Raw genomic sequence first — 21,541 nt, forward strand, 5'->3', positions numbered from 1 at the left:
CTCCCTCCTCCTCTTCCTTCCTTAGCTACATTGATGATGAAGTGAATAAATTAATGCATTTATCTGACCAGGATTCTTAAATAGTACTACATCAAGATAGCTCAGTATTTTTAAAAATATTTTTATTGATTCTGAGAGAGGAAGGGAGGGAGGGAGGAAGGGGGAGGGAGGAAGAGAGAGAGAGAGAGAGAGAGAGAGAGAGAGAGATCAGTGTAAGAATGAAACATTGATCGCTGCCTCCTACACGCCACCTACCGGGGATTGAGCCTGCAAACCCGGCAGGTGCCCTGACCAGGAATCAAACCAGCAACTTTTTGGTGCACAGGACGATGTCCAACCAACTGAGCCACCAGGCCAAGCCCCCCCTCCCCCTTCTGTTTTTAAATAAGAGAAAGCTTATTTAGAAAGTCTCAGAGCTAGAAGAACTGAGCTATATATATATAGAAGAAACAGGCTGAGGAAACAAGTTACAGCAAAGAAGGCCCTGGGAGCTGAGGGGAGAGACGGTAAAGGTGAGACGCCTGCGAGGGGAGGGGGGGAGGGGTGGGCACGCTCCCGGAGGGAGAGCCGCCCAAGGATGTCTGTATCATTGATAACATTTACAGAATTTCTTGCTCAAAACATAACGAAATCCTTCGCAATGACCAGGCCGGTCCATTGGCAAGTAGAATAGGATTCCCACGAACACAAACGGCTGGCCTCCCGGAGAGGCGCAGAGACAGGAGCGGCAGGGCTCGGGCGGCGTCAGGGGCCGGGTCGCCCCAGGAGAAACGTGAGAAGGGCCCAGGCGGTGACTATGCCACAGACTCTGCAAGACAAGGACACACCAGGACACGGGTCATTGGGTCCACAGCAGGGGCGAGGGCGTGTGTGTGTGGCCAGTCGGCAGGTTTGAAAGCTCTGACACAGGCTCGCCCTGTTCTCCCCGACTTTGTTGGCAAAAATGTTCTTTTTCCTCCCACCGCGGTCCACGCCCCCGCGCACTCGTCTCTGGGACACGGAGCAGTCACTTTTCCTGCCGATTTACACCCGAGGCTGACACAGGAGAACGGAGCCCAGGCCCAATGTCCTGCTTCAACCGCATTTCTACAGATCTGGCTCGAACCAGCCGGCCAGAGTCCTTACAGAGCACATTAATGCATCTCCATCTCTCCAGATGCTCCAGCCACAAGCTCTGGACTCGAACTTGCCTCTGCTGTCTGTCCGTGCCCCACCCCCACGCGGCCACGGAGCAGTCCAAGCTACAGCCGGGTGACCGGGGTCCAGACTTCCTCCCAGGCCCGGGCCCCCCGTGTCTCCGCAGACCCACGCACACGCCTCTGCTCCAAACCCCTGCGAGCCAGTTTCTCCGCAGCCCTCACCCACGGCCCGTGCAGTCTCGTCTCCTCACTTGTTCATTCCCAGCACGGTGGCCTCTGCCCAGGGCACCCCAGGCACGTCCCGCCAGAGGCCTCGCGCTGTGGCCCCTCTGCCCGGGGCACAGGGCCTCCATCCTCTCCTTCAACAGCACTCCCTCCACTCGCCCCCCTGAACTGCTCTTGTCACTAGCAGAAGGGGCAGTCCCCTCCCTTACTGGTTACCTCCCGCTCAGCGTGAGCCCCATGAGAACGGGGCCTGCGATGGTGCCGCATACAGTGGACGCCCAATAAGCACGTCAAACATTACAGAAGAGCCCTGGCCAGTTTGGTTCAGTGGATAGAGCATCGGCTTGAGGACCGAAGGGTCCTGGGTTCCATTCCGGTCAAGGGCACGTTCCTCGGTTGCAGGCTTGATTCCTGGCCCTAGTCCGGGTGTGTGTGGGAGGCAACCAATCGATGTGTCTCTCTCACATCGATGTTTCTCTCTCTGTCTCTCCCTCTTCCTTCCACTCTCTCTAAAGTCAGTGGAAAACATCCTCGGGTGAGGATTAGCGAAAAACAAACAAACAGACACAACGTTACAGAACGCCGTTCAGTTCACCACACTGGTCAGCCACGCCTTAGGACACCCCAGTACGGAGCTGTGCTCGCCCAGCCCGAGCGGGCGCACAGGACGGGCGGGCGGCGGGCAGGGACTTACTGCAGCAGGCAGCGGACGTCCGGGGAGTGCCTCCAGTACCGGTACAGCGACACCTGCAGCGTGGGGTGGCCCCGGTACTCCCTCAGGACGCTCCGGGCGCTGTGGGAGACGGCTCGGTCAGGCAGGCCGCGCACCTGCGGCTCTGAGCGAGGAGAGGGGTGGCCGGAGGAGACAGGACCAGTGCGGCCGAGACCCAGGGCACCTACTCCTTGAACTTGTTGGTCAAGAGCAGGAACTGGTTCCGCGTGAGTCGCCGGACGTCGAATTTGCAGAGACTCTGGAACTCGCGATAGATCTGCTGCTCGGTGACCCCCGGCCACCTCCGGACGCTGAGGACGAGGATGGGGGGCCGGATACTGGGATAATCTGGGCCAGAGAAGTTCTGGAAGACAGGACAGACGGAGACTCCCACCATCCCTCCTGACGACCCACCCAGTCTGGAAATCCTCAGAGAAACTGGGAAGAGCTCCTTCTGGGGCGGGAGAGGGAGGGCGAGGAGGACACAGCGGGTCCGACACCCGCTTCAACTCTGACTTTGGTTGTTATCAGGGCCCCCCTCAGACGCCCCAGGACCTGGCCACCTCCCGGGGCAGCCTTTGACCAGGGAGGAGTGACGGGACCGTACTCACGATCTTGGGGACCCCGGCGCGGATCAGGTTCACCTGGTTCACGTAGGGGGCCAGCACGTCCAGGTACCGGGGGAAGGAGGGCTCCGGGGTGGGGCCGGCCCTGCATGGACAGAGCCCCCGGGCACTCAGCACCTGGCGCCATGCACACGCCTCGGCCGAGGCTGCGGCTCGGGGACAACTCCCCTCTCCCCCCACAAGCCCTGGGCTCAGGTTGGTGCTCCCCCCACCCATGCCCCCCCACCAACTCCAGAAAGGTCCCTCAGGGCCCACGCCAGAGCTTCCAGGGGTCACCGTCTGCTGGTGACAGTTTGCTGACGATCCCTCTGCTGACCAACATTAGCAAAAGGGCTTGGAGAATGAGAGGGAGGCCACTGGTCAGACGGTGACCTTATCATCCCTGGACGCGACAACTCCCTCTACTCAGCGTGGCGTCCCTCTTCCCACCACCTCACTCCACCACCAGCCCCGCCTCCGTCCAGACCTGGCCTCGCCCCCAAGCATAGGTCCCAGAGGCAGACTGCAGGCTGCGGAGCGGGCAGAGGGCCACTGCCGCACTTCTCGAGCCCCGACGGCTGTAGGGCTTGAGGAGCAATAGGAACAAGGCTGTAAGGCCCAGGCGCCGGGCACTAGGGACGTCTCTGCAGGGGGCTGCCTCCGCCGCTGGCACACGAACCTCCCTGTGGGCACTCAGGCGCCATCAACACACAGGAAGGAGGGAGGTGGGGTGGCAGGTTTCTTGTTGAAGTTGTGAGCCTCACAGCTATAGGCTGTAGATTTCTGTGCACAGTATCTGTTACTAAAATGGACTGACATAGGCCAAACCCAGCTGAACAGATGACTCCACAATTATCTCCAAGTCAGCCACAGAGAACACGTGACAATTGTGCCGAGTCCCCCTGAGCCATGGACGGACGGACGGACGGGGCGACGGGAGGTAAATTTCAGGTGTGGGCCGGTGCCCGTGGGCTGGCACTGCAGACCTCAGGGACGATGCTGCCCCAGGAAGTGCAGGCCTCCAGCCTGGGGATCAGGCATCTCCCCCTGTGCCCTTCCGCGGCCTGTGTGGACCCCAAGGACGTGTCCTTGACTGACCTGAACATCCGCCTCCTACCTGGCTGTGATCTGCATGGTTATGAGAAACGTGGTGACAGAGAAGCCAGCCCAGCCGCTGAGAGGCACGGGGGCAGGTGAGAACCTAAGCCGGACCCCACGGCCGTGGCTCCTGACACACGGGTCTTCCCAGCGCCCGACAGGAGGCCCGAGGGCCGGGGCCAGCACGGGGGCGGGTGTGGGCAAAGGACTGCTACCCGTCGGGGACTGCATCCACAGTGACATTCCGCATGCGCCCTCCCTTCTTTGGGAGGTCCTGGCCCACAGCGAGGCTAACGCGGGAGGAAAGGCAGGGCACTCACCCGTGCACTCTCCACAGGAGCAAGTGCGCCACTTTCAGAAGAACTGGGGGGAAAGCAGAAACGGAAGACGTCGGGCTGAACCTGACCACCTGGTCACACATGCGGACGCATGCCTTTTCCCCGTTATGTGCCACCCACTGGGAATGCACGGGATGGCAGGGGTTAGCACGCACAAAGCATGAGCCTCCTTTACTTATTTATTGTTTGTTGATCTTCACCAGAGCATGTTTTTCCTCTGATTGTTGAGAGACAGTGGATGGGAGGGAGGAGGAGAGAGAGAAACATTCACGTGAGGGAGACACAGTGGTTAGTTGCATCCCACATACACCTGACCGGGGCCAGGGATTAAACCTGCAACCCAAGTACATGCACTGGACTGGGAATCGAACCCGAGACCTTTGCGTGCACAGCTGGTGCTCTAACCACTGAGCCACAGCCAGGGTAACCAAGACTAGTCTTTTATTTTTTTAAAAAGTATTTGTGCCGAAGCCGGTTTGGCTCAGTGGATAGAGCGTCGGCCTGCGGACTGAGGGGTCCCAGGTTCGATTCCGGTCAAGGGCATGTGCCTGGGTTGCGGGCACATCCCCAGTGGGAGATGTGCAGGAGGCAGCTGATCGATGTTTCTCTCCCATCGATGTTTCTAACTCTCTATCTCTCTCTCCCTTCCTCTCTGTAAAAAATCAATAAAATATATTTAAAAAAAAAATAAGTATTTGTATTGGTTTCAGAGAGGAAGGGAGAGAGAGAGACGGAAACATCAACAATGAGAGAGAATCACTGATTGGCCGCCTCCTACACGCCCCCTACTGGGGACCGAGCCCACAACCTGAGCCTGTGCCCTGACCGGAACCCTGACCTCCTGGTTCCTAGGCCGATGAGCCACACCAGTCAGGCCAGTCTCCCTTTAAAGGGACAGCGACCCACCTGATCCGCAGAGGAAGGCGTCGTATGCTGCTTCGTGGGGGTACTTTGTCTCAGCTGAGGCGAGTTCCGGAGGCAGGAGAGAGTCAAGCAGCGGTTAGAACCACCTGGAAAAGGAGGCTCCCCCCACCTAGCATCACACGCGTGGGCTGTGAACCACCCCGCCCCCACCCCAATTCTACACGGGCATTGGCCGTGCACACACAGCCTCCACCTCCTTCCTCCAGAGACCTGAGCACGCTTCTCCCCCGACACTCACCTCCAATCCTCACGGCGCCCCCCCCCACCACGACCCATGAGCACCCACAGGAGGAGGCAGTGGAGAGCCGAGAGCCCCCCTACAGGCGACTCACCATGGCCAAGGGGAGCAGACGCCCCCACCCAGGGCCTCGGGTGCCGCCGGGATGGCTCCTTTCAAGCGAGGGGTTCCGGGGGGCACAGCCCGGGACACCGTGGAGAACACCCCTGCCGCCAGGGCCCCGCCTGAGCTCTAGCCCTCGGTGCTTTGCCAGCTGTGAGGAGCCCGCACCGCGGCACATACCGTATCTCTCGCACTTGCTGGCGTGAATGATCACTGGCCCAGAGTCCTTGGTGGGATTCAAGTCACTGTCAGGAGAGAAGAGGATAAAGACCATTCGCTGAGGACAGTCCCTCTGCTTCTCCTCCCGCCGCCTCAGGTTCATATGAATAAAACTGTCCTCAGCCCCGAGACACCTCTAAGGGAACGAGAAAAAGGCAGGGACCAGGCCCGGGCAAATACGGCCTTGGGAGCGCGGCCACGGGACGGTAGAGAACAGCGTGCTCCGCGGCCCCTTCACCTGAGCCCGGGCGCCACATGAACTCACACCGGCCCTGCCGGGGGCTGGCTGTCCTGGGTCTTCAGGAAAAACAGAGATGACCACACCCACATCCCGCACGGCCAGCAGCTGAGCCCTGACCAGGCACCCACATACAATGCTGAATGTGCACCTACTAGGCCTGGCACTGCTTTAGGCCCGAGAGAAATGCCAGGTTCCCAAGAAACACCAAACCACCCTGTTCTCACGCAGCTCAAAGGAGAACTGAAGGCCTGGCCCACAGGAAGCACCACATCGTCCAACAGCTGTGCTGACGATGGGCCCAGCCCCTCCCTCGAGAACGGAGTTCCTCGACCTCAGCACCAGGAACATCGACCGGGCGGGAGGGCGCTGGGCCGGGGCCTCCGGTGCGTCCTGGCCTCGCTCCCAGGCGTCAGTGGCACCCCCGGTGGTAAGTGTCTCGGCATGGCCGACGTGTCCTGGGAGCCAAACCGCCCAGCGCAGCTCCGGACGACGGCTCCGCACCTGCTCAGGACTTCGTGCACCTCGGAGAGATTGGAAACCCTCGGGAAATTCAGGTCCTGCCGTCACGGAGAACACACGAGGGGAAGGAAGGGTTTGCTTTGGTTTATTATCTGCTTCAGGTGCTGTCAAATGGTCACTGAAATGACCCGGAAAAAATGCCAATTCCCACCACCTCTTCTTTCTCTTCAGACATCCCCTCCTTATTTCGGATGCCAGGGCTCCTATGGCCTGGGCCTGGGTCCCTCTGGGCCCCAATCACCTAAGCGAGCAAAAGCTGCCACAGACACAGCTCATCCCGTCTTCCTTCAAAGACAAGTGCTTACGGGCTTCTAGGAACTCAGACTCCAAGGCATCAGCCCCAGGCCAGGGCACACACGTGGGACCAGGCATGGCAAGGACCGCGGGCCTGGAAAGGAGCACCGCTGGGTCCCTGAGATGAGCCCCACCCCCACCCTCTCACTCCTAGGACGACAGTGACCTGGAGACCAGCAGCATCACAAACACCATCAGGGCTGAGATATGTGAGCTACAAAAAGCATGCATCTCCAGGCAAATACATATATATAAATATATAAAATAATAAAAGCATAATATGCTAATTTAACCAGACGTCCTTCCAGACGAGCTTCCAGACAAAGCCGGAGCTGCCAGGGAAGCCCAGGTCCCGGTGCCAGAGTGAAACTATTGCCAGCAGCCAGGGGAAGGAAGGCCTACTCTTGCACGAATTCCGTGCATAGGGCCTCTAATATATATATATGTGTGTGTGTGTGTATATATATATATATATATGTAAATGAATATATATATACACATATATATATATATATTTCCTCTATCTTTGTTACTCAGTTTAACTTAACTTTTATTTAAAAAAATATTTTTAGCCCTGACCAGTTTGGCTCAATGGATAGAGCATTGGCCTGCAGACTGAAGGGTCCCAGGTTCGATTCGTCAAGGGCATGTACCTTGGTTGTGGGCACATCTCCAGTGAGGGGTGTGCAGGAGGCAGCTGATCGATGTTTCTAACTCTCTATCCACTCTCCCTTCCTCTCTGTAAAAAATCAATAAGATGTATTTAAAAAATATATATATTTTTATTGATTTCAGAGAGGAAGAGAGAGAGAGAGAGAGAGAAACATCAATGATGAGAGAGAATCATTGAGCAGCTGCCTCCTGCATGTCCCACACTGGGGATCGAGCCCGCAATCCAGGCATGTGCCCTGACCAGGAATTAAATCGTGACCTCATGGTTCATAGGTCAACACTCAACCACAGAGCCACGCCTGGGCCTCAGTTTAACTTCTTAACTGCATTTAAACCAATTGGGCACTTCCCTCCAAATGCACAACAGAAGTCACCTGAGAGCCTCAGAAATCCACCCCGCCTCCCCCAACCAGAGGAGCTGACGGTAGGGCCAGGTGTCAGGACTTAGCTCCAGGTGGTTCTAACGGGCTGTCGGGTTGAAAACCCAGGACCTTAAGGCTAAGGCTCAATAGAGATGTTTTCCTCAAGATTTTTCAAGAGGGCCCCCACCCCATGCCCTTTAAGCATGGTGCAAATACCAGGCATGTGTCAACTGCTGCTGTCGGATCTAAACAAGCACAGCAACTGGACACAAGTAAGTCAACACACGGGAGCGTGAGGGAGGGACGCAAGGGTCACTGGAAGCTACTATGACCCGGAGGGGCTAGAGCCCAGAAGGAAAGCGATGCTGGCTGTAAACTATGAGGAAAGGGTTCAAGGAACACTTTGTGGAGAGGGAGAGGGCTGTGCTGCTGGGATAGAGCAGCCCTTAGCCTGAGGCAGGTGCGTCTTTACCTTCCATATGTCCTTGGTCACATTCTTGGTGTCAAGGAGGACGGGAAAGAGGCTGTGGATGTTGCGCTTGAACTGGTGGTAGCTTTCTGAAGGAGAGACCCAGACGGGCAGAGGTGAGTTTGTTGGCAAAATGGGAAGGAGAGTTCTTCCACCTCACTTGTCACCACTGGTTAATGAGTAAAACGAAAGAGAGACAGAGGAGACCCTCATTCCTGCTCGTGAAGGGTTTCTCAATCTCAATCCCAGCCGCCGCCACCGTTTGCAACAGCAAAAGCCAAACGGTTTCCCAGGAAGTGCTGCTCCATGGAGCTGGCAAAGTTCTAGCCACTGGGAAAAGGGGGAAGCGGTGTTGCTGGGAATCAGCATTTGTAAACGACTGTCCAGGGAAAACCCACTAGAAACATTATGAGGGTCGCGCCCTGATAACGATTTCTAACTTGGTATGCTCATCAAAATTACACCTGCATGGAGTTTAAACAGGTTTCACACAAACACAAACACCCCCCCCCCCCCGGCTCTCCTGCCCCCTTACATTTCTGCTCCCCAAGGCAACTAACTGCGTTCCTTCTTTTCCTGTTGGTGCCATGCGTTCTAACATCACATCTGCCTGACAGGTGGCTTTCCAGTGTTAGGCCCTTCACCACTGGCCTCCCTCTGTGAAGCCAGGCTACCTCTCACCCACGGCACCTCATCACAGCCCCTGGGGAGGGGTGCGCGTGCGGGTGCTCCTAGGAGAGCAGGATTCTGGGCCAACGCCCCTCCGGGCGGCGAACTAGGATCAAGGGAAGGAGAGCACCAGGCGGGCCTACCTGGGAGGGGCCTGAAGAACTTCTCATGCAGATGCAGCAGGTCCATCAGCATGTTATGTCCCACCAAGGGCTGCTTGGAGGAAAGCGACAGGGAGGAAAAGGAAGCTTTACGAAGGAGAGGAACGGGCGCCGCAGACCAATGGTCGCTTGCAAAGGGTGAAGCTGCAGAACCCACTGCATCCTGACCACGTGGCCATCCCATCGCCACCCTCCTCTCCCTCCCGGAAAAGGAGAAAAGCAGTGAGCAGGGGGAGCCTGAGGCCGGCCACACTGGGACCCAAACTGGGAAGCAGAGAAGCACTCCTTCCCGGGAGTTTTAGGTCAATCAGTGCTGAAATGCCTACGGACAGTCTCTCTTCCAGTCTACCCACCATGCTTTGGTGCCAGTCAGATCCGCACAGCCAGTTCTCAATTCTCAACAGGGAGGAACCACTCATCTCAAGATCTCCCTGTCGGAGCCCAGCAGTGCCACGGCCAGAGAGAGAGGCCACTGCAGACCCAGAAGAGAGAGACTTTCTTTTTTTTGTTAAAATATATTTTATTGGTCTTTTACAGAGAGGAAGGGAGAGGGATAGAGAGTCAGAAACACCGATCAGCTGCCTCCTGCACACCTCCTACTGGGGAAGTGCCCGCAACCAAGGTACATGCCCTTGACCAGAATGGAACCTGGGACCCTTCAGTCCGCAGGCCAACACGCTATCCACTGAGCCAAACCGGCTAGGGAGAGAGAACCTTTCCTACCTTCTGGGCTTTCACCAGCATCTGGAAAAACACAGAGAAGCCCCTGGCGGAGAGCAGGATCTTCTCCTTCCAGCAGCTCTCTCGGTCGGAGGAGGTGTTCTGGAGGTACCAGCGGTGCTGCCTGCTCACCTTCTTCACTATCACCTGGGATGAAAGGAGACAGTTCCCCAGTCCTGGCAGCGCTGCCACGGGCCAGGTCCTTCATCTCAAAGGGGAGGGGGAAGAGGCGGAGAGGGACAAAAAGAGACAGACAGACACATTTCTCAGAGGCCGCTTTGGCCGAGGAGAGAGAGGACGGGGGGCTCAGGTGCCCTCCAGGGGAGGACTCACCGCCTGGTCTCTCAGCACCGTCCAGATGTCCGGGAGGGCCTGCCTCAGCACCAGCTGGACCTCGAAGGCCTGGAAGCCTACAGCAAGGAGACACAGCTCACACAGACCCCCGCGGCCTGGGCCACCTCTCCGCCTCCCCTCGAGAGGGGCCGAGGGAACAGGAGCTGAGAGGCCCGGCAGATGGGAAAGGGCGCCCAAGCCCAAGGCCCACGCGCGGGGACCAGGGACCAGGGTGGCGCAGATCTTCCCAGGCTCACACATGTCACTGCAGAACAGCAACGGGAGGCCTTGCCTACGCGGCCGCAGCCCCACAGGAAGGCCTCAGGCCTGGGACGCTGGCAACCGTGCGCTGCAGACTCAAGTTTTCCAAACTTCCAGTGTCTGACGGAAACCCCAGCGTGGCCCCACAAAGACTGTCAGTTATTCTCCGCGAAGAGACAGGCTCACTGTTTTTCATTTGACAATATGATTAAAAATACCCTCGTCAAAATAACTACATTCGGTTCTTTAAGAAAAAATAATATTCCATGAAAGAAAATAAAAAAGCTGCTAATTCAGCTCTCAACTCAAAACGTGCACAGGTTCTTTTCCTCAAGACAGGCCCTGCAGTGTCGTAGGCGGCAGCAACGTCTAATGCGTACCGACTTCTCGACATGTGCATCTGGACACACAGAATGTTTAAAAAGATGAGCAAAGATGGAGATTTAATAAAATGAAGAATTATTACTGCTTTGCCAAGGAGAGTAAGTAAAATTTGATTTTTTAAAATCCTCACTTGAGGATATATTCATTGATTTTACAGAAAGAAAGGGAGGGAGGGAGGGAGGGAGGGAGGGAGGGAGGGAGGGAGGGAGGGAGGCCAATCGGTTGCCTCTCGTACGCGCCCAAACTGGAGCCTGAACCCACCCCCAAGGTATGTTGCCTGACCAGGACTCTAGCCCGCGACCCTTCGATGTGCAGGACAACACTCCAACCAACTGAGCCACACTGGCCAGGGCAAAATTGAATTTTTTAAAACTGAGAGTAGCCCTAACGGGTTTGGCCCAGTGGATAGAGCGTCGGTCTGCAGACTGAAAGGTCCCAGGTTCGATTCTGGTCAAGGGCATGTACCTTGGTTGTGGGCACATCCCCAGTAGGGGGTGTTCAGGAGGCAGCTGATCGATGTTTTTCTAACTCTCTATCCCTCTCCCTTCCTCTTTGTAAAAAAATAAATAAAATATATTTTTAAAAAATAAAACTGAGAGTAACTGGTGACAGAATCCACTGATGCCTAGCATGAGGACGGCATGCCTTCACCTGTGCCAGGTGCTGACAGGTCCGCCCACCTGTGCTTCGATGCCATCAGTGCAGATGGCACCTGACAGCGGCAAGTGACAGCCGAATACTTTTGACCTCACGGACCCCTTGGAAAGGGCCTGAGACCCCGGGGTCCACGGATCAGGGCATGTTCACTGGGGTTGCACTCTCACAGTGGGGGGAACTCCAGGATCAGAGTGAACACGGGGACACAGGACACTCAGGGCTGGGCTCCAAGGCGGAACTTCCCTTCCTCCACCTTAACATTCAGAAAGTCCAACAGCCTTCACCTCGGAACTGAGGATAGAGCTTCCTCTCTCCACCGAGACCCTGAGCCAGTGCCCGGCTGGGGAGAGGAGGGTGCGTGAGTGACCACTGGACCGACGCCGCCTGCCTACCAGCGATACCAGGGAGCGTCATCCAGTCGCCTTCCTCCGCCAGGTGCAGCCACCGAGTCACCTCATCGATCACCGCCTTCATTTGGTCTTTGTCCAGGGAACTGAGAATGGGCACAGGAAGGGGGGACGTTGGAGGAACCCTCCAGAACCGCGAGACGGTGTGAACCTGGGAGCGGCTCCTGAGCCCCCAGTGTTAACGCTGTGATCCTGGCAAGAAAATGCACCCGGAAAAGACCATTTGTTTTCCGAGCGGCTCTGCAGCAGGACAGGCGCTCGGCAGGCCCCGCCCACGCGTGCACAGGGGACTGCGCCGTCCCTGGCTGCCCGGCCCCGGCCCCGGGAGGAGGCCTGGCTGCCTCACTCAGCGCTCCGAGGGGAGGAAGCACCATCTGGTGGAGTGAGGAGGAGACAGGAACTCTGCGAGCACATCTCCTCCTGTCTTAGCAAAGAAGAACATCATGTTATTTGAGGTACAGAAAGCCTTTTCATGAAAAGAACAGAAGGCTCAAATTTCACATGTTTTTTTTTCTCTTACAAAAAGCTACATTTTTATGTGAAAACCACAAAAAGAGTAAAATTTTTTAAAAAAGCAAGAAACTCCAACATCACATAAGACAACGACCTGGACCCACTGATGACTCCTCATTCTGCAGGGTTAACAGCTGTCAAAGGCATGAACCTGAAGCCCAAGGAGCTTAAACAGTTTGTTCAAAACCAGGGAACTGACACAGGGCCTGCCCGGGCCCGGGGGCTGCTCCTTCCACTACACATGCTGCCACCCCCAACCCCGCTCTGCAGGAGGGCAGGACTCAAGGATGACAGCTGGCACTGGGGGCCGAGGGGGAAGGGCAGAAGCCCTGCCCTCAGGGGACATGTCCGTCCAAGTTGAGGTATGTGACCAGCTTGGTCAGGGTCTCCCTAAAAACTCCCAAGGTCACACTGAAGGCCAACACACCATCCGCAGTGAGTCCCACAGAGCCGTGTCCCCACAGCCCTGAGGGCAGGTCCTGCTCAGAGCACCAAGTTAAGGCTCTTTGCCTTCTCCCTTCATCTGAAGCCCTGAGCTCCCACTCGGGGCGGAGAGGCTGCCTGCTTGGCGTGGGGATGGGTTCGCCAGCACTAGGAGCAGTGATGTGCGACTGAGCGCAGGCCAGATGCCTCCCCAGCTTAGGGGACGCGCGAGGTCACCACACTCCGGAGGCCCGCAAACCCAGCCCCGGAGAACCCCACCAGGCACCCGAGCGTGGCTGTACCTGCGGACTCTCCAGTTCCCAGTCAGGATGCTGTGTTTGATTTGCTTCTCCTGCTCTTCGTTCATGTAGGGGATTCCATGTTTGAGAAACTAAAGACAGGAAGAGAAGCAGGAGGCTGGCCGGCGGAGCCACCCTCTGCGTGGGGAGCAGAGCGAAAAGAACCCGCCCTCGTCCGGTTTCACGTGGACGTGAACGGGAAGGAAAGGGGACCAGAGACCCTCCCGAACCCCGTCTCCCTCCCCCGGGGCGCACCTTGTTATAGTCGAAGCCATACTGATTCAGAAACTGTACGCTAGAGGCCTGGAAAGAGAATTCCGAGTCCAGAATCCCAAACGTCGTAGGGAAGAGAAAGAAGTTACAGGAATGGGCTATGTACCTACAAAAGAACGTGAGCATGAGGAGGAGAAGCCGAACCCATTTTCAAAACTCTGGCTCGGAGCAGGCTTCGGGTGGGCTCCTTTTCCCTGAGAAGCAAATGGATGTCGGCTGTTCCCAGTCCTGTGACTGGCCCCGGGGGTGAGGGGGTCCATGAAGAGAGGCAGAGACCCTGCCCTTGAAGAGCAGGACCTGCCCTCCCCTCCCCCCCTTCCTGAGCCCACGGCACCGCCATCCCATCGTCTCTGACCGGTGGTGCCTGAGCTGCCTCGCCCTCCCCTCGAGGTAACACTGTGTTCACTGCCACCCTGGAGGCCCATGCAGGACGCCATGGCAACAGGGAAAGGAGCGATGAAGGTGCAGGGCAGGTGTCAGGAAAGGCCCCCAGAAAAGGTGTTGCTTCCAGAGACTTGAAGGACAAGCCGAGTCTGCAGGGGAGAGAGCAGGTGCAGGGCACAGAAGCAGGGGAGAGGATGGGGCGTCCGGGGCCAACGTGGCTGAGAGCCTGAAGCAGAATTTGGGGAGAGGAGGTGGAGACGATCACTGGGCAAGAGCCAGGTGTCATGCAAACGTCTTTATACGTACCTGTTCGACTCGCCTTCGACACTGGAAAACACAGACAGTCCTAGAAGAATAGCAGGGGGGTGAGCACCAAAGAGCTACCAGAAGTTAACTACCAAAACAAAACGTTTGAACAGTGCTTTGAATCCAGAAATACTGCAGGGGCTTTAGAAGAGGATAAGCTCATAAAAAAAAGGAGGAGGGGCAGGAGGAACAGGAGGAGCAGAAGGAGAGGAAGAAAAGACAGATCCAAAACGCCAACCTGGTCAAATTGTAATTCACACTGAAATTACTCAAACATAATTGTGAACGGTTCTTCAAACACAGACGTTAAAGCGACATGTTTATAGTTTTAAAACTAACCAGAGGGAACACCCCAAACCATGAAGATGTATATACGTAATTGCCTTCAAATGTCTGCATTGTTAAAAAGACCGTTCACAAAGTGAAAAGGACTTCCGAGTAGGGGGAAAACAATAGAAACAGATCTATTTCCCATACTTTTCAAAGAGGCCTTACCATCAAGTTAAACAACCACAGTAGAATTAGCAAAGGACAAGGAGACAGCAACACACACACAGAGATGTTCACCATCATTCACAGGACAAGCAAGGGTCAGTAAAATCTGTCCAGGCCTGTTTTTATAAATAAAGTTTTATTGGAATACAGCCATGCTCATTCATGTATATACTGTCTGTGGCTGATTTCCATCAGCAATGGCAGAACTGAGTAGTGTAACAGACCACATGGCCGGTAAAACCGAACAGATTTACTGTGTGGCCTTTACAGAAGAGTTTGTTGACTCTGTATTAATCATGTCCATCAGAATAACAAGCACATCATTTTCCTCCACTCGGTGAGCAACAGCCATTTAAGAGTGATAACAGCCAGAGTGAGGGACGGGAGCAGGCACATTCACGGTGTCAGTGGGAGTCACTGTCATCTTGTGGATGGCTGGTAGGAGGAGGAACAGGTTGGCACCACACGAGACTTTAACACATCCTCTTTAACTCTGCAATTCCACTGCGGAAGTACCCCGCATACTTAGTATAACATATACTCACAAAAGTGATGTACAAATACTCAGCTAGTCAGGGCAACCTTGTTTTATCAGACACAAATGCTAATCAAAGCATGCATCAGTAGGCGACTGAGTCAATGGATACATTCATAGTTTGGAGTACAATTGTTAAAGATGAACAAGAGGTCTGCGTGTGCTGATACAGCCTGAGCTCTACACCCCTGTCAGTGGTTCTCAACCTTCTGGCCCTTTAAAAGAGTTCCTCATGTTTTTACCCCCAACCATAAAATTATTTTCGTTGCTACCTCCTAACTGTAATGTTGCTACAGTTATGAATCGTCATGTAAATATCTGATATGCAGGATGGTCTTAGGCGACCCCTGTGAAAGGGTCGTTCGACCGCCACAGGGGGCGCGACCCACAGGTTGAGAACCGCTGCCCTAAGTGAAAACAAAAAGATGCAGAACAAAATGTGCCCAGTGTGACCTTGTTTATGTAAGTTTTCTCTCAAGAAAAATCATACACATTTTTCCTTGAAAGAAGGTTCAGGTTCCTTAATGTTGATTTAGTTAGGCATGAAACAGTGCTGCTAAGTCAACTTCCGCTTGTCCCAAAGTGTAAGGTCCGACAGGCATAACACGACCAAAAACCAAACAAGCACAAAAGGTGATAGCCAGGCCCTTTGAAAGGTGTCCAAGCTGTCTGATCAGTACGAACAGGAAGACAATAAAAGTAGCTCTCCTAGTAACTCATGATCACACTCACCAATCTGACAGATTGTAAATTGCTGAACACTCCGACGGGTCTTTAGGTACCACTCCGATGGCAAGTCAAAAAGACTGTGAAAAAACGGGCATCTCATTCCATAGGCCGTGAGATGGCATCAAGGCGCCCAGCCTCGCGCTGGGTCAGCACCTCTCAACCACTGATGGGGAACACTACCAGCATTTAGTGGGTGGAGGCCAGGTCCCCAGAGCCTCACACAACACATTATCCTGCCCGCCCAGCGCCAATGGGTGCCTGCTGAGAAACCAGACTGGTATGGCCAGGATGCCACCCGAGGGGCACAGGTGAGCGCCTCTCTAGCTCGACTCTAAGGCAGCTTTAGCTTTACCTGATCTGCTGGGACCCGGACAGGTTAGTGCGAAGGCCCGTGAACTCTATGTCCAGACCTGCCGGGAAGGCAAAAAAGACAAGAGTCCCAGGCCCTAGCTCCATGGTCAGCAAACTGCGCCTCGCGAGGCACATGCGGCTCTTTGGCCCCTTGAGTGTGGCTCTTCCTAAGCCTTAGGAGTACCTTAAGTAAGTTAATAACAATGTACCTACCTATAGAGTTTCAGTTTAAAAAATTTGGCTCTCAAAAGAAATTTCAATCATTGTGCTGTTGATGTTTGGCTCTGTTGACTAATGAGTTTGCCGACCACTGCCCTAGCTGGTTTGGCTCAGTGGATAGAGCGTCGGCCTATGGATGGAAGGGTCCCAGGTTCAATTCCAATCAAGGGCACTATGCCTGGGTTGCGGGCTCCGTCCAATGTGCAGGAGGCAGCCAATCAATGATTCCCTCTCATCATTGATGTTTCTACCTCTCTCTTCCTCTCCCTTCCTCTCTGAAATCAATAAAAAATATATATACATATATTTAAAAAAAAAAAAAAGACAGGAGTCCCCAGGCGCAGACCAGTGCCACCGCGGTTCATGCTGGAAAATGACTGTAAATGCTGCAGGTGGCAAAGTGCTTGGCTCACCTTTGTGCTCAAGAAGCCAGGTGGGTTCAAAGGGAAAACGGAGGGAGCCAAAGCAAGGCCAGGCCAGGCCACCCGGGTCCCGCGGCGCGGTTCCGCCCGGAACACCGTGGGCCAGGGGGTAACTGCGGCTGGACGCCCCAGGCCGAGGAGGAACCTGTCCCTCGAAGGGGCCCTCCCTGAGCCTCCACGGCCTGGCCTAGCCTAGCGGCTGCCCCTGCCGGGCCTCACCTCCCCGCCCCGCCCCACCCCCGCCACCCCCGCCACCCCCTCCGCAGGCTCCCCCAGCGCAGAGGGCCCAGCGACCAGGCCCGGAACCGCGGACCTTACCCAGGAAGTCCGCGCCCTGGACCAGCTCCTGCAGCAGAGGGAGGTTCTGCTCGAACTCGTCCGCGCCCACGTCCATGGCCACGCTGCCTCGTAGCTCCGCGGGCACCCACTGCGGCCACGCGCCGCGCGCGGGCCTTAAAGGGCGCGCGCAGGGAAACGGGCCGCCCCGCGCCCGGCGCCTCCCTATTGGGCTGAAGGCCCCGCGCCTTCTGCTCGCTCTAAGGAGTTGGGTTTTAGCAACCAATGCATGGGCGGGTGCAGGTCAATGTTTCTGTCCCTAAAAACCAATTTGTTTACATAATAAATAAATAAATGTCTCCACTGGGGTATTTATTGATCAAAAGGGGACTAAGGCATTGCATTCTGAAGGCCTCTCAGACTCAATTATACTTTAAAAAAATGTTGGTGAATACATTTATCTTTAAAAAACATACTGAAAAAAACACACGAAGAAAACAATATGCCTGTGAAAATAAATTGAAGGGCAACAACAAAAAAATAAGAAAAAAACATACTGAATACCCAGATTGACAGTAGTCATGTTTCCACTTCCAAATAAGAATTGGCCACACATTTAATCGAGGGGCAAACGCTGAAGCCGCCTAACTGTTCACAGGTTCTTCCTCTTCACACTAACGGCCAACACCTTGATTTAATCAACTCCTTTAGCGCTGCCATGACCCCATCTAGCCCAGGTTCAACTTCAGGTGAGCTGGATGCGCTCCAAGCTTCGTCTCCCATCTAACCATGTTCCTTCACGGCAAATTCAGAATCACTGTCCCTGTCCAGTTCCTCTTTGCAATCCTTTATCCTTTCAAATCTGGCTCTGCCCATTAGGGTCCAGGAGCCCAACTGGAGTTAGAATTTGTTATTTATCCTCACATCACTAAGACTGCTCATAACACACTGATATTGATGTTTCATATTTAAAAACCAACTCCACATCCTGAGCAGCAACAGCAATCATGTAGATCACCCCCCATGAGCCAGACATGATAACAAGTGCTTTGCATAAACCTCATGTGTAGTCTTGCCAGAGTGAGCTGAAAACGTGAAGAAATTTAATATAATTAGAAAGTTCAAGTTCACACTATGCTTTTATTCTTTAACTTATAAACCTTTAATTTGTCCTTCAAAAGTTAATTATAACTGGTGACAGCTTTTCTCAGATACCGCTCTCATGTCCAAGAGAAGGGGCTGTGTGTAACTGCTAACACACAAGGGGAGAAGGGGCTGTGTGTAACTGCTAACAACATTCTGCAGTGACATTACTGCGCACAGCTTCCCAGTCGGCTGTTCTTCCAGGGGCTCCCTTCTGAGGGATGTGATGGCTGACAGCTTAACAATGACAAGTTCCAAACAATGTTTGTCTCATTCATAAATTCTCCGAGGCTCCCGGAGCACCACACCACCTTCCGTCACAGCCCTCTGCAGTCGCTGCATCTGGTTTTAAGGACCAAGAAAGGGAAAGGGTTAAGTAAGCACAAGTAAGCTGACAATAAACAGTCTACTTCCTAAGAGAAAGAGAACAACTGATTTGCTCCTTGTTAACTTCACACCTACGCTGGATTTTCTGAAACTGACCTTCATAACGAGCCAGATAAGAAAACAGAGAATGCAGAAACCTCAAGGATATCAAGCAGTGTTTTAAATATTATACAGACAGGGTGCTAATACATGAACAAGGAAGTAGAGTGGTCGACATGATGGCTGTAGAATTAGTCGCCGTGGGTTTGAAACCTCCCCCACCACGGCTGGACTTGCCAGTCTCGGTTACTTATATACAGAACCGGGAACACTAGTCCTGACCCTTGGGCTGCTGTGAGGATGAAACTAGGTAATGCACATCAGGATACCCACCTGAGTCTGACACATGAAAAGAATTTGAAATATGGAACTATTATTATTATGTATCTAATATCAAGAATTAACACAGTACTTTTAAGGTAAGTACATGAAAACCAAAATACCGATTCTGAGGCTGCCTCCCAAGGAGTTGGTTGGTAGACCATGAAGTTGATTCCTGCCTCAAGGCATCGTTCCGCCAGCACCCGTCCTATGTTCTCACAAGCCGCCACGTTTTTGGTGCTGTAAAGGTGCTTTTTAATAGCCCACTCACGTGTGGAGGCAGAAACCACAACCTGGCCGTTGCGATGCTCAACAAGTGCTTCTACATGGTGCTGAGTCCTTATAACTCGCAGCCTAAATGAGGAGAGAGTAAAATCATAAAAGAATCGTAAAGATAAGTGACTTCAGGTGAATATGTGCCTAAATATTGTGCTCATTTGCTTCAATGTACTTCACCCCGATTTTACTTGGGAAAGGTATTTTTCCTTGCCTTTATGAGGATATCCTCAACAATAAACCAAGCACTTCCGCTCAACCTCTCATGTCAAAGAGAAACTTGGTGTTTCTGAGAGTGGAGATATATTTATCCAGCATTTATTTTAGAAAAGGGTCTGAGTAGATAGAGCTACGTTGCTGACTCCACACTGGGTAAAGATAAACTTACTCTACACTTGCATTTCCCAGCTCACACCAAAGTAAGTGTAAGATGGACCAAAGCCCTGAATGCATAAAGCAATTAGCTTGGTTGCGGGCAAATACAAAGTGTTCAGTAAATAACCATCTTTATACAAGACTCGGAACCCGTCTTCTCGCTTCTACCCTCGCCCCTTAAAAACGTCTTCTCCCGAAGGTAACCAGAATGACCTTTAACTCGGACTCCACCTGCAAAGCCCCTCACAGGTTCTCGCTGCAGCGGAAATACAGTCTAAAGGGCTCACTTCGCTTTACAAAGTAAAGAATCCATCGGTATCCCACCTGCTTCCCCGTCTTCATCTCGCACCCTTCACCCGTGTCCACTCCACCGAGACCTCACACCGGGCTCCTGGCCGCCCTGCTGCTCCCTCCGCGGCAATGCTCTTCTTGGCAGATAACTGGGCACCCCCCCCCCCCATTCAACCAGCACCCTTTTTCAGTGTCCTCCGTGCCCCCACTTCCGCTGGCCCCTGCTCTACCCACCCACCCGGGCTTCCGGAGAAGGGGCCCCGCAGGCCCTGGCTCGTGGGAATGGCCGGGTGAGAGCAATCCGAGGCCCGTCCCTGTCGGCCGACCTACCTGTGCCAGAACTCCCGGGAGGGCCACACGGTGCCCCAGCCCCGCTCCTTCCGGGCCACGGCCAAGAGTTCCAGATTACGGGGGTTCCGGTTGGTGAACTCGGGGGCCACAGCGTCGTTTCCCAGAGGGTCGGCTTCAGGCTGCACCTCCGGCTCGGAACGGGTGGACAGCGCCGCGACCCCGCGCCCTGCAACAGAAACCAGCGCGCGGCGCCTTTAAAAGTGACTCCAGACAAGACCAGACCTTTCCCATCCGTCCCCCCACCTTCTGGCCCTGGACGGGGGACAAGAGCTGCGCTTGGCCACAGGGCGCAGTGACCTCAGACCCCCTCACAATGCTGTCGGCTCGTCCCCCTTCGATGGGGACGTGGAATGTAAGACCCGACTGGCACGGGCACGTTACCCTGCAGGCCCCAGGGAGGAATCTCGGAGAAGAGGGGAGATTACCGGGGTTCCTGCGGGCCGACAACAACTCCCAGCACCTTGACCGAAGCGCCATCGCCGAGGGGACCGTGGGCAAAGCCGAGGGAACGCTTCTCCACCTTCCCTCACCCACGACCCCACGACCTGCCGGGCGCAGCCATGTTAACTCAGGGAAAAGCCTCAGGATCCCGTCGGCCGTCGACCCTCCACCCGGAACTAACAGTTTCCCGGCCGCTGAGTGGCCGAGAGGGCCACCTGTTACCTCAGCTCCTCCAATCATCGCTTACGCTGGGGTCACGCAGCCGCCGGAGCCGACCAACCACCTCACAGTAAAGCCCTCGGGGGTGGACGCGACCCCTTCGTTTCCGCGACGCCTTTTGCAGATTTGCGGAGGAAGCCGGGACTTCGCGCTCCCTTATTTGGGCCTTCTGGTGGCAGAGCTCACCGACCGTGACGCCACACACAGCGGTCGGGCACTGGGAGGAGACGGGGCAGAGCAAGGCGCACAGCTTTCTCTGCAGAAACGATGGCCGTCATTTTACCGGGGAAAGCCTCGCCCGTCCCACCCTGGCCCAGCTTGCACTCGGAGCCCAGGAACAAAGCCTGCGACTTGCCGGCTGCTCTCCAAACACGTTCCTACGTGTAAGGAGAACAAGGAAAATATTTACTGTATAAACTACAATAGTTTTTAAAACACGCAATAGCTGACTCTTTAGTCGGGAGCACTGACCTCTTTTCTGAAATCAAAAAAATAGCCACTACAATAGCTGTACAATGTGAATGAATCAAAATAGGCAAAAGTATATTTCTTGGTGAGCTGCAGTTTTACTAGTTTGTGAAAAACAATTGCTGGTATAAACACGCGAGTAGCTCAGAGGCCCCGCTGTACCTTTAAGAAGTGCCCACCCTCCTTCCGTCACACTCCAGGCCCCACCCCACCGTGAACCCCCTTTTCTGGAAGGCACTAGAATGTGCCAATGCGC

General features: G+C 54.6%; 2 protein-coding genes across 2 annotated transcripts; both read right to left on the reverse strand.

The window, feature by feature from the left end:
* Window positions 1-280: 280 nt before the first annotated feature.
* On the reverse strand, window positions 281-17,953 carry PNLDC1 (PARN like, ribonuclease domain containing 1). The gene is made up of 19 exons (XM_036316097.1): window positions 17,017-17,953; window positions 16,059-16,116; window positions 15,710-15,783; window positions 13,948-13,987; window positions 13,240-13,363; window positions 12,988-13,076; window positions 11,735-11,835; window positions 10,041-10,117; window positions 9,711-9,854; window positions 8,970-9,039; window positions 8,161-8,246; window positions 6,343-6,398; window positions 5,562-5,626; window positions 5,024-5,077; window positions 4,100-4,142; window positions 2,688-2,787; window positions 2,265-2,440; window positions 2,059-2,157; window positions 281-808 (listed from the first exon to the last, which is right to left on the reverse strand). The coding sequence occupies exons 1-19, from the start codon at window positions 17,090-17,092 to the stop codon at window positions 745-747; spliced, it is 1,596 nt and encodes a 531-aa protein (XP_036171990.1). The 5' UTR covers window positions 17,093-17,953; the 3' UTR covers window positions 281-744.
* A 141-nt stretch (window positions 17,954-18,094) lies between these two features.
* MRPL18 (mitochondrial ribosomal protein L18) lies at window positions 18,095-21,425 on the reverse strand. The gene is made up of 4 exons (XM_036316099.1): window positions 20,583-21,425; window positions 20,137-20,323; window positions 18,987-19,218; window positions 18,095-18,459 (listed from the first exon to the last, which is right to left on the reverse strand). The coding sequence occupies exons 1-4, from the start codon at window positions 20,836-20,838 to the stop codon at window positions 18,388-18,390; spliced, it is 747 nt and encodes a 248-aa protein (XP_036171992.1). The 5' UTR covers window positions 20,839-21,425; the 3' UTR covers window positions 18,095-18,387.
* Between the last annotated feature and the right edge of the window lie 116 nt (window positions 21,426-21,541).

This window comes from Myotis myotis, unplaced genomic scaffold (assembly GCF_014108235.1).
Source record: "Myotis myotis isolate mMyoMyo1 unplaced genomic scaffold, mMyoMyo1.p scaffold_m19_p_7, whole genome shotgun sequence".
Lineage (NCBI taxonomy): Eukaryota > Metazoa > Chordata > Mammalia > Chiroptera > Vespertilionidae > Myotis > Myotis myotis.

What these genes read in the sequence shown, in the direction of transcription:
- MRPL18 (XM_036316099.1), bottom strand. Translation starts at nt 20,838, where the DNA reads ATGATTGGAGGAGCTGAGGTAACAGGTGGCCCTCTCGGCCACTCAGCG. An exon ending in GTCGGCCCGCAGGAACCCCG is followed by an intron (nt 20,324 to 20,582) that starts GTAATCTCCCCT and finishes TTTCTGTTGCAG; the next exon opens with GGCGCGGGGTCGCGGCGCTG. An exon ending in TCCCGGGAGTTCTGGCACAG is followed by an intron (nt 19,219 to 20,136) that starts GTAGGTCGGCCG and finishes CTCCTCATTTAG; the next exon opens with GCTGCGAGTTATAAGGACTC.
- PNLDC1 (XM_036316097.1), bottom strand. Translation starts at nt 17,092, where the DNA reads ATGGACGTGGGCGCGGACGAGTTCGAGCAGAACCTCCCTCTGCTGCAG. An exon ending in GTCGAAGGCGAGTCGAACAG is followed by an intron (nt 13,364 to 13,947) that starts GTACGTATAAAG and finishes GTTCTTTTGTAG; the next exon opens with GTACATAGCCCATTCCTGTA. An exon ending in CGGTGCTGAGAGACCAGGCG is followed by an intron (nt 9,855 to 10,040) that starts GTGAGTCCTCCC and finishes CTTTCATCCCAG; the next exon opens with GTGATAGTGAAGAAGGTGAG.